General features: G+C 43.9%; 2 protein-coding genes across 3 annotated transcripts in view; both read right to left on the bottom strand.

The window, feature by feature from the left end:
- The window catches only part of LOC134082359 (speriolin-like protein), a 6,634-nt gene extending 3,220 nt beyond the window's left edge, over positions 1–3,414 (bottom strand). The window contains exon 1 of the mRNA XM_062538028.1: positions 3,239–3,414. Coding sequence (XP_062394012.1) covers positions 3,239–3,401 — 163 coding nt within the window. The 5' untranslated portion in view covers positions 3,402–3,414. The remainder of the gene's footprint in view (positions 1–3,238) is intronic.
- A 1,586-nt stretch (positions 3,415–5,000) lies between these two features.
- Positions 5,001–10,000, bottom strand: part of rbm24b (RNA binding motif protein 24b) — a 16,878-nt gene continuing 11,878 nt past the window's right edge. For both annotated transcript variants that reach the window (XM_062538030.1, XM_062538029.1), the window contains one exon: positions 5,001–6,586. In XM_062538030.1, the coding sequence (XP_062394014.1) occupies positions 6,211–6,586 (376 nt within the window). In that variant the 3' untranslated portion in view covers positions 5,001–6,210. The remainder of the gene's footprint in view (positions 6,587–10,000) is intronic.

Here is a 10,000-nt window from a genome sequence, read left to right as displayed (position 1 = left end):
GGTCTTTGGTAACTATATAGGATTAATCATACATGCAGTGCTCTTTTCCAACACAGCTATCCACCATTTTAATGCATTTTCATAAATATGTATTTTTTTTATTATTATTTTGTTTTCCAAACAATTCAGTGGAATTGAGTTATTGTTATCTGATTTATATTTAAGCAATCAAAACAACACAACTGCACTTTTATTGATATTACCCGAAATACACAATTAATTAACATGACTTATTAATGTTTTCAAAAACGGAATTATAGCGTTTTGGAAAAGAGCTCTTCAAATGTTTACATCATTCAAGCATCTCCATCCTTGTCTTATCTGAAAACATTTAAGTTTAAGAAGCTGAAATCAGAGAAATCTTAAAGCATTTTTCTTAAAACTGTACAGAAACTGATCAACCAATTACAAATCGACTTATTCATTAATTGATGCAGTCCCACACTCAGGGGTGTAGCCAGAGGGGTGGCACAGGCCACACACACACACACACACACACACACACACACACACACACACACACACACACACACACACACACACACACACACACACACACACAGGCCACCCTTGAGATTCAACTGGCCACCCCAGGTGCCACTCCAAAATCCTAGTCTACGATTCACCATTAACAGTCAAAGGCGAGACCTTTCTTGATGCACTTGCAGCGCACTAGTTTGAAATATCAGGGTTCAGAAATATAAGCAATCTAGCAAACATGCTTGCAGTTATAGGCTATGGCTTATTGTTTTTAGCATGTGAGTTTACAATAGGCCTACAGGCTACTGATTGTGCTAACAGGAAAACATATATTTACCTATCGCATCTGCCAGTGCCCATTTATCTTATTACACACACACACAAAACCCAGTATTACGATTGTGGAATCATCTGCCTATTCTACCTACTCAGCCAACACTGTTGTATTGTTATGTTGTATTGTAAATAGTCTACTGCCCTAATGTAATATTGACATTGTGGAAATCTTACATATTAGGCCAATGTTTCTTAACTGGTGGGTCGGAACCCAAAAGTGGGTTGATACTGATCTGAGTGATGGGTCGCAGAGCTTGTGGCTAAAAAGAAATTAAAAATCGCCAATTTAAAATGCTACCTGATCAGATCATTGGCCCGTTATTTTTGATAAACTTTATTCGTAGCCTATATCAGTCATTGCCATGGCAAGGACAAAGACAAGGTCATGTGACAGGTCATAGATATAATGTTAGGGAGCTAATTTTATAAAAGTATGCATCATTTTAAGATATCATGTGAAACGCAAGTTGGCTGCAACCCTTAATACTTGAAGTAAGGTAGAATATGATTCACTTAAATTGAGGACAAAATAAGACAGTGTGGGGTGCACATGAGAGCATAAAACCATCCAAACTAAAATGCCACATGGAAACAACGCAGCCCTGTCAAAGACCTGTCGAGTAGTACTTTGAAAGGTAACATCAGCAGTTAAAGACTTCCCAAATGTAATGCCAAACATCTGCATTTTCCAAACAAGTAGGCCAGCAGGCACTTTGTGTCTTATGTAGGCTACCTCACCATATTAGTTGGCCTGAACGCTAAATATATAGTTGGTCACAACTTTATGAACATGTGAAATGATGGGTTCCAAAACCAGACCAGTTAAGAACCACTGGCAAAAAAACATTTCACACTTCCACTTTTGCTCAAATGGCCTAGTTTCTGAACGGGTTTTGTTCAGAGCTGAAAATGAGCTGAAAACTGTATTTGACATTTTATCCAATTACAAAGACATTTGATGTGAGAGTATGGTCTTTGTCCTTCGATTTATGAGTATGGTGTTTGGTGCATGGTTTTACTCATGCATGTGTGCTAATTTAACAACTTGAGCCTGTTGCTGTTTATCTAGATGCCACCCCAGTGCCCCACTAGGGCCACCCTTGCTACAAATCTCTGGAATGGCCACTGCCCACACAGGAAAGGTCATGTTCCAACTCTGGTGAATAGTTTGTAAAAAGCTGAGCTCAACATCCAAATTCACCCCTATTGCATTTTTGCACACTTCTGGTTAGAAGCAAACTGCACTTGGTAGATAGATAGATAGATAGATAGATACTTTATTGATCCCCAAGGGGAAATTCATTGGTTGTCTTTGTACTTTGTACTCTGCAGTGCCGATAAAGGTGAACCTCAGCTCTGGTGAAGCAACCAACACATCTCTCTGAGCACACACACCAGCTGCTAGAGGAACATAGTCCTGTGTGTGTGTGTGTGTGTGTGTGTGTGTGTGTGTGTGTGTGTGTGTGTGTGTGTGTGTGTGTGTGTATTATAGACCCCTGCTGAGCCTACGTCACTACGTTCGCTGGCGGCAAAACAACCATCAACTGCCATCAGCGACAACGCTAAACTCCTCCGATATGTCATTGTATTGTAAATCTTAGACATGACCATTTGGGACATAGTTATATATCCAATGATCTATACACCCGCCACTTCTCCTTACTGTATACGCTCGGTTTTTCAATAACGTAATTATAAATATCTGGCCATTCAACGGAGGGCAATCTTGCTACGTCTTCTTTCCATTCACTTAGAATGGGGATCTGTCAGAATGATCCCACCTGATAACGTACGTTTTTTCAAAGTTTTTTCAAATAATCCTCCCAATCCCGTACACTGAGTGTATGTACATACTGTTTTATATCGTTAGCCATTTCATCAAAGGTTAATTACGGACTAATTTTAGCCGCATTACTAGGCTTTTCAATGGCCGTCTAACTTTTCTGCCGCCACTGACGTCACGCCACTCCGAATGTTTATCCGTTGTGAAGGGGTCTATAGGGTTAACTGCATTCTGAGTAGTTCTGAGATTTTCAGTTTCAAAGATTTATAATTCCATACAGTTGTATTGATAAGTGGAACACGACTCTAGAAATAATGCCCAAAAATGCATAACTTCAAGAAACACCTCACCTTAAAAAAACGTAGTAGGCTATTCATAGAATAGTGAATAGAACAGTATGTCAATAACTCAACAACTAAATGTTAACAAAAATGTCAGACAGAAGTGGAACCAAAGATCCTTCATTACTCCGCGTTAGCCCTCTCTGGTTGAACCTAAAGGGGACGAGTTGTCACTGCATGGGCTGACCGTTCAACTCTACTGGGGTTTAGGACACGTCTGCGCAGTCACAGATATCTAGCGCCCTCTGGCGGGATAAGTGGCTTACTGCATAGCTGAACTCAAAATCGGTAAACGGACCTGGCGGACCGTGGTCAGTGGACCGGTCGGTGCAGTAAAGTTTGGACCGGAGGGTGTGATTCTCCCGCAGCAGATCCAGCGTCAGCTTCAGGTAGTCGTTCTCTTGCCGTAGCTGATCGTTCTGATGCCGTAACGATACGGCGCTCTCCTCCTCCGGATCCATGCGTATACCTGAGCGCCCTCGCCAGTCAGACTGTCTAGTCTACGCACACCTGTCCGAGCTGAAACTCCATTCAAATCCATCACCATTATGATGTCAAATCGAACAACCGAATCGAACTTTAGAATTATTTACGTTCTAACTACGTTCTGATTAGTTCTGAGCTTCAAGTAGATCAGCCTACTTTGCGATTAGGCCTACTGCATTATGCTCCAGTAGGTCTATAGAATTGGTTCTTTTCATTCGGTTATTGCTTGACTTTATATTGTTTATTACTGCTATTCTCCCTTATGTAGTCTGATCAACTTTTTAAATGGTTCACTAATTGAATTAGCCTATTGTTTTTATTTGTAGCCTATGTGACTATTTGGACAAAGGCGTCTACCAAATTACCATAACCATAAATAGATCATTCAAAAGTGGCGGTGTGTGAGTGTGTGTAAGTAGTAGCGTATGCCATAACCATAATCATACTACCGGTAATAGACTATTTACGGACGACGGTGCTTGGCTGGTCCTTTTTTTAAAAAAAAGAAAGAAACGTCAAAGGTGATGGCGCAGTCGATTCTTATCGCCCAGTTTATTTTGGCCTCCGCCCACTTCGGAGATCGAGATATTAAATCTTGTAATGTAGTCCGACTAACTTTTTTTTTTTAAAATCACTCATAAATGAATTATTGCATTGTGTTTATTTGCATGTAGCTTTGGACAAAAGCGGCTGCCACATCCCATAATAACCATCCTCTGAATCATGCACGGGTACACACGTGGACATGGCAGGGAGCGGCAGTAGAATGTCATTAGCTACATCTGATCTTGTGTAGAACACACACACACACACACACACACACACACACACACACACACACACACACACACACACACACACACCCTGCCACAGTTGGCAGGCATCATGTGTCCGTGTCCCTTGGTAATACATCTCGAAAGCACATGCCATAACCGCCACCATCCCCAAGCCGACACAGATCCATCTCACAGACCGGAGTAGTCCACTTCAGCGTGCCAGCATGGAGAGAAGTGTGGAGATATATGTGCGCTCATCTTAGTAAACTGTGCACTCATTTGGCTAAATAGTGGTTTCATTTCACTCGATTGTGTGCATGTTTCACTTTATTCTGTGCTCAAATTGCAACAATTAAAATGGGAGCACAATTTAGTAAAAACAAGGCACACAATTTAGCAAGAGGAGCACTCAATTTAGTCAAATGAGCGCGCATTTTCTGAAGAAGTATCTTGAGAGGACCCCTCTAGGATTCCGTAATACACAAACTCAGCAGTGCATTTTTCGCCTTGAATATGAGAGTTGTGTGCCATTGTAAGTTGCTCTAGTCTAGACAAACGTGTCTGCTCCGCTTTAACCCTCTCTGATAAAACCATAACAAGTAGATCCTGGAGCAAGGCTTCTAGAACTTCAATTGAATCTTGAGACAGTGGAAGACAGTGGTGTGTGTGTGTGTGTGTGTGTGTGTGTGTGTCTTACGAGCAGGAGTTAAGGCATCCAGGTGTGTGTGCTGTGAGCAAGAGTTCTGTCTATTCCACACACTCTCTCTTCATCATGTGCTAAAAAGGAAACACACACAATTCTGTTTGGAAGATTCATTTTTATTCCATTCTTAAATGATAATTTTATTCGTTTTATTCCATTCTGAAATGATAATGTCCTCGGAACGTGAGGATGTGAGCGCACATCTGCCGTGGGGTCCGCGGAGGGCCCCGCCCACTGAGGGCATCCGGCCAATAAAACAGCCCCTAGTCTTGACACGTTTCTCTCCTAAGAAAAGGTTCAAGTATAAAATCGACAAACAGTGTAAAATCCTTAATTTTCCATGAAATAAATTATAAAGCTACTACAATCTCTCAGGAGTTTCTCCCTCCTCTGTGTGTGTGTGTGTGTGTTCAGGTGTTGAGGTGGGTGAGACTGTCCCATTCCTATGTCAGGCTCTTGTTGTCCACTAGGGGGCATGAGTGAGCCTGAGCACTCTTCACGCCAACACAAAACTAACTTAGAAAATCTGCCCTGGAGTTCACACACTCACTATAAAAACCACAGCGGTCACAGCTCTGCTATCTAAATGGCCTCGGAATACAATTCAAAGAAGTTCTACAGAGCTCTGTGTGTGTGTGTGTGTGTGTGTGTGTGTGTGTGTGTGTGTGTGTGTGTGTGTAGGTTCTGCTATCTAAATGGCCTTCATAATACAATTCAAAGAAGTTCTATAGAGCAACATACGTATGACCTTGCTCTTTATAGAACTACTGGATATGTGTCTATATCTGTGTGTGTGTGTGTGTGTGTGTGTGTTTATTGGATGTCAGTGCCAGGGAAAAGCTGTCACCAAGTGTCTCTGGAACTCCCATCAAGTTGCATAGGTATGTGCACGCACGCACGCACGCACGCACGCACGCACGCACGCACGCACGCACGCACGCACGCATGCATGCAGGCAGATAGACTGTCACAGCATCTGGACTCGGGTTCGGATCCGAAACAAACAAAACAAAACAAACAGCTGTTTTACAGAGATCTCCAGAAATACACATACATACATACATTACATTCCTACTAAAGAATATTAAATACTGTTGATAACACAAACATATAACTATTAAATAGCTGATGCTGCATAAATAAATTGGTGTGTGTGTGTGTGTGTGTGTGTGTGTGTGTGTGTGTGTTAAATAACTGACGCTGCATAATCAAAGACCAATGATGATGGTCAGCTTTCCCTCTTACATTATTCACTGCATGTGTGTGTCAGTATGTGTGTGTGTGTGTGTGTGTGTGTGTGTGTGTTCACTGCATGCGGTCCGTCTGCAGCTGCTGCGGCTGGTACTGGCTGAAGGCGGCGGCGGTTGCCGCGGCAGCAGAGGGCGGGACTGGAGCGGGCGACGTCATTGGCTGCTGGACGGCGTAGCCGTAGCCTCCGGCGGACGTCATGTAGCCGGCGCCGCTGACGCTGGCGGGGCTGGCGGCGAACGGGTACTGCTCGTAGGCGGCGGCGGTTGCCGCGGCAGCAGCGGCGGAGTACTGGGCGTAGGCGGAGCCGGCGTAGTCGAGGTACGGGGAGGCGGCGGCGGGGGGCGGAGCCACCTGAGGGGGCGGGGCCACATGAGGGATCACAACGCTGGGCTGCACAAACGCCTGCGGGTACACGTAGTGCGCCGCCATCCTGCAGGGCACAGGGCACAGGGGTCAGAGGGCAAAGGGCAAAGGGCACAGGGGGAGGGGAGCACTGCAGCTCAGGGCAGCCAGAACACACACACACACACACACTTCTGAACACAATAGGACACACACACTCACACACACACACACTTCTGAACACAATAGGACACACACACTCACACACACACACACACACACACACACACACACACACACACACACACACACACACACACACACACACACACACACACACACACACACACACACACACACACACACACACACAGGGCAGACTAGTGGGCATCCTGGATGGGGTTCTAACACCGGAGTACATGATGAGGACTGGAGTTTGAGTTAATGGTTATAGCTGTGTGTGTGTGTGTGTGTGTGTGTGTGTGTGTGCGCTATGTGCGTATATGTGTTGGTGTGTGTATATGTATATGGTTCTAAAGAAGTTATGGTACAGTACAGAAGAAATGGTGTGAAATGTGTGTGTGTGTTTCTGGTGCTGAGGGTGATGTGCTCCCACTTCCACACACACACACACAGTCGGACACTCCTTCCCCCACACACACACACACACACACACAGTAGCTAAGAGGAAAGCTCCGTGTTGGAGATTACTGAAGCAGGCGTTACACTACCAAAATAACCAAATTCAAACCAAATTCACAACGCCAAACCAAACTCACCCCAAACGCCAAACCAAGGAAAACACTGCAAACTACCCAACAGCCCAAAAACAAAACAAAAAACACCGCAAACTACCCAACAGCCCAAAAACAAAACAAAAAACACCGCAAACTACCAAACCCCAGAAAACCAAACACCAAAACCAAACTCGCTCACTCAAACACCAAATCCACACACCAAACACCTACGTCATACCAGAGCTGGGAAGCTCTGCCCCAAAGGTTGTTTTGCAACACACACTTCGTTACTGTCAGAAAATCCAAAATGCACCAGGAGAGAGACTCAGACACTCGGATACACACACACTCACACACTTCATCACACATCCACAGACCCACCTCATCATCCACTGACACACACACACAGGAGTGTTTTCAGAAAGCGTGTTGACCAGAGCGTAATGGGTTCTGATTGGCTGATAACTTTTTATCGTTCTCAAAATCGGTCTGAAAGTGATCCCCAACTTCATGACCTTATCGTTATAGTTTATGTGTGAACGTCATCATTCATAATTAACGACAGTGATATTTCTTTAGAGTTATCATTCTTGGTGTTCCCTTTACATGGGTGATATTTGTTTATAGTTATTGTTAACGTTATCATTCTTGGTGTGAGCGGCCCTTTACATGGGTGATATTTGTTTAAAGTTATCGTTAACGTTATCATTCTTGGTGTTCTCTTTACATGGGTGATATTTGTTTAAAGTTATCGTTAACGTTATCATTCTTGGTGTTCCCTTTACATGGGTGATATTTGTTTATAGTTATTGTTAACGTTATCATTCTTGGTGTTCCCTTTACATGGGTGATATTTGTTTAAAGTTACCGTTAACGTTATCATTCTTGGTGTTCTCTTTACATGGGTGATACTTGTTTAAAGTTATCTTTAACGTCATCATTCTTGGTGTTCCCTTTACATGGGTGCTAGCATCTCTTACTACAGAGCAGAGGCAGACATCCCGGGTTCAAAGAGTAGAAGTTCCGGCAAATATTTGATCCAACCATTTGTGTGTGCGTGTGTGTGTGCGTGTGTGTGTGTGCGTGCGTGAGAGTGTGTGTATCACAGAGAGAGGTGGAGGGAGGAGGAGAAAAGTGGTGTGTGTAAGTCACTAGAAGATCTTAGTGCTCCATAAGTGTGTGTGTGTGTGTGTGTGTGTGTGGCATGTTTGTTATTATGAACCACATTGAGAAATGAACCAAAAATAAACTCTGCCAGAGAGGCAAAAAAGAGAGAGGGGGAAAGGAAAGAGAGAGAGAGAGAGAGAGAGGGAGAGAGAGAGGGGGAAAGGAAAGAGAGAGAGAGAGAGAGAATGAGACAGAAATAGAAGCACAGAGAGAAACAGAAAGACTGAGAGAAATAGAAGGAGAGAACTAAAACAGATAGAACTAAAACAGATAGAACTATCTATCAACGACGGAGAGAGAGAACCGTTACGGGGCTGCATCTGCTGCCCTTTGTATTTGGACAAACTGGTGAACTTACTGAGCTGAACAGTCACCACCCAGCAACATGCAGAACAACAGCTGTTAGAGTGTTAAATCTGTCCACACCCACACACCCACACACACACACCCACACACCCACACACACACACACACACACACACACACACACACACACACACACACAGGACTAGAGTGACATGAGGGTCTGGGGTGGCTATTTTGTGTCACCCCGACATTCAAGAAGGACAGGCAGGGCGCCATGGTGAATGTGGGCCCATACACACACACACACACACACACACACACACACACACACACACACACCTACTTCTTATGTCTGGCCAAAGATAGTAGTAAACTCTTGGCTGGGTCAGCTGCCAGCTTCGTTCACAAGTTTGATTCTGGACTGATTCTGTTAGTTGTACTCCTAGCGTGTGGCTAACAACACCACACTGTCACTGCATTACTCTTAATGCTAATGCTGTAGCTAACGGCTAACAACAGCACACTGTCACTGCATTACTCTTAGTGCTAATGCTGTAGCTAAAAACAGCACACTGTCACTGCATTACTCTTAGTGCTAATGCTGTAGCTAACAACAACACACTGTCACTGCATTACTCTTAATGCTAATGCTGTAGCTAAAGGCTAAGAACAGCACACTGTCACTGCATTACTCTTAGTGCTAATGCTGTAGCTAACAACAGCACACTGTCACTGCATTACTCTTAGTGCTAATGCTGTAGCTAACAACAACACACTGTCACTGCATTACTCTTAGTGCTAATGCTAATGCTGTAGCTAACAGCTAATGACACCACACTATCTCACTGCATTACTCTTAGTGCTAATGCTGTAGCTAACGGCTAACAACAGCACACTGTCACTGCATTACTCTTAGCACTAATGCTGTAGCTAACGGCTAACAACACCACACTGGCTCACTGCACTGTTCTTAGTGCTAATGCTGTAGCTAATGGCTAACAACACCACACTGTCTCACTGCATTACTCTTAATGCTAATGCTGTAGCTAACGGCTAACAGCACCACACTGTCACTGCATTACTCGTAGTGCTAATGCTTTGGCTAACGGCTAACAACACCACCACACTGTCACTGCATTACTCTTAACACTAATGCTGTAGCTAACGGCTAACAACACCACACTGGCTCACTGCACTGTTCTTAGTGCTAATGCTGTAGCTAACGGCTAACAGCACCACACTGTCACTGCATTACTCTTAGTGCTAATGCTGTGGCTAAATAGCTAACTGCT

The sequence above is a fragment of the Sardina pilchardus genome, chromosome 6 (assembly GCF_963854185.1).
Source record: "Sardina pilchardus chromosome 6, fSarPil1.1, whole genome shotgun sequence".
In the NCBI taxonomy this organism is placed as follows: Eukaryota; Metazoa; Chordata; class Actinopteri; order Clupeiformes; family Clupeidae; genus Sardina; species Sardina pilchardus.
Note: the sequence above shows the minus strand (reverse complement) of the source record. Positions and strands in the feature narration are given on the sequence as shown.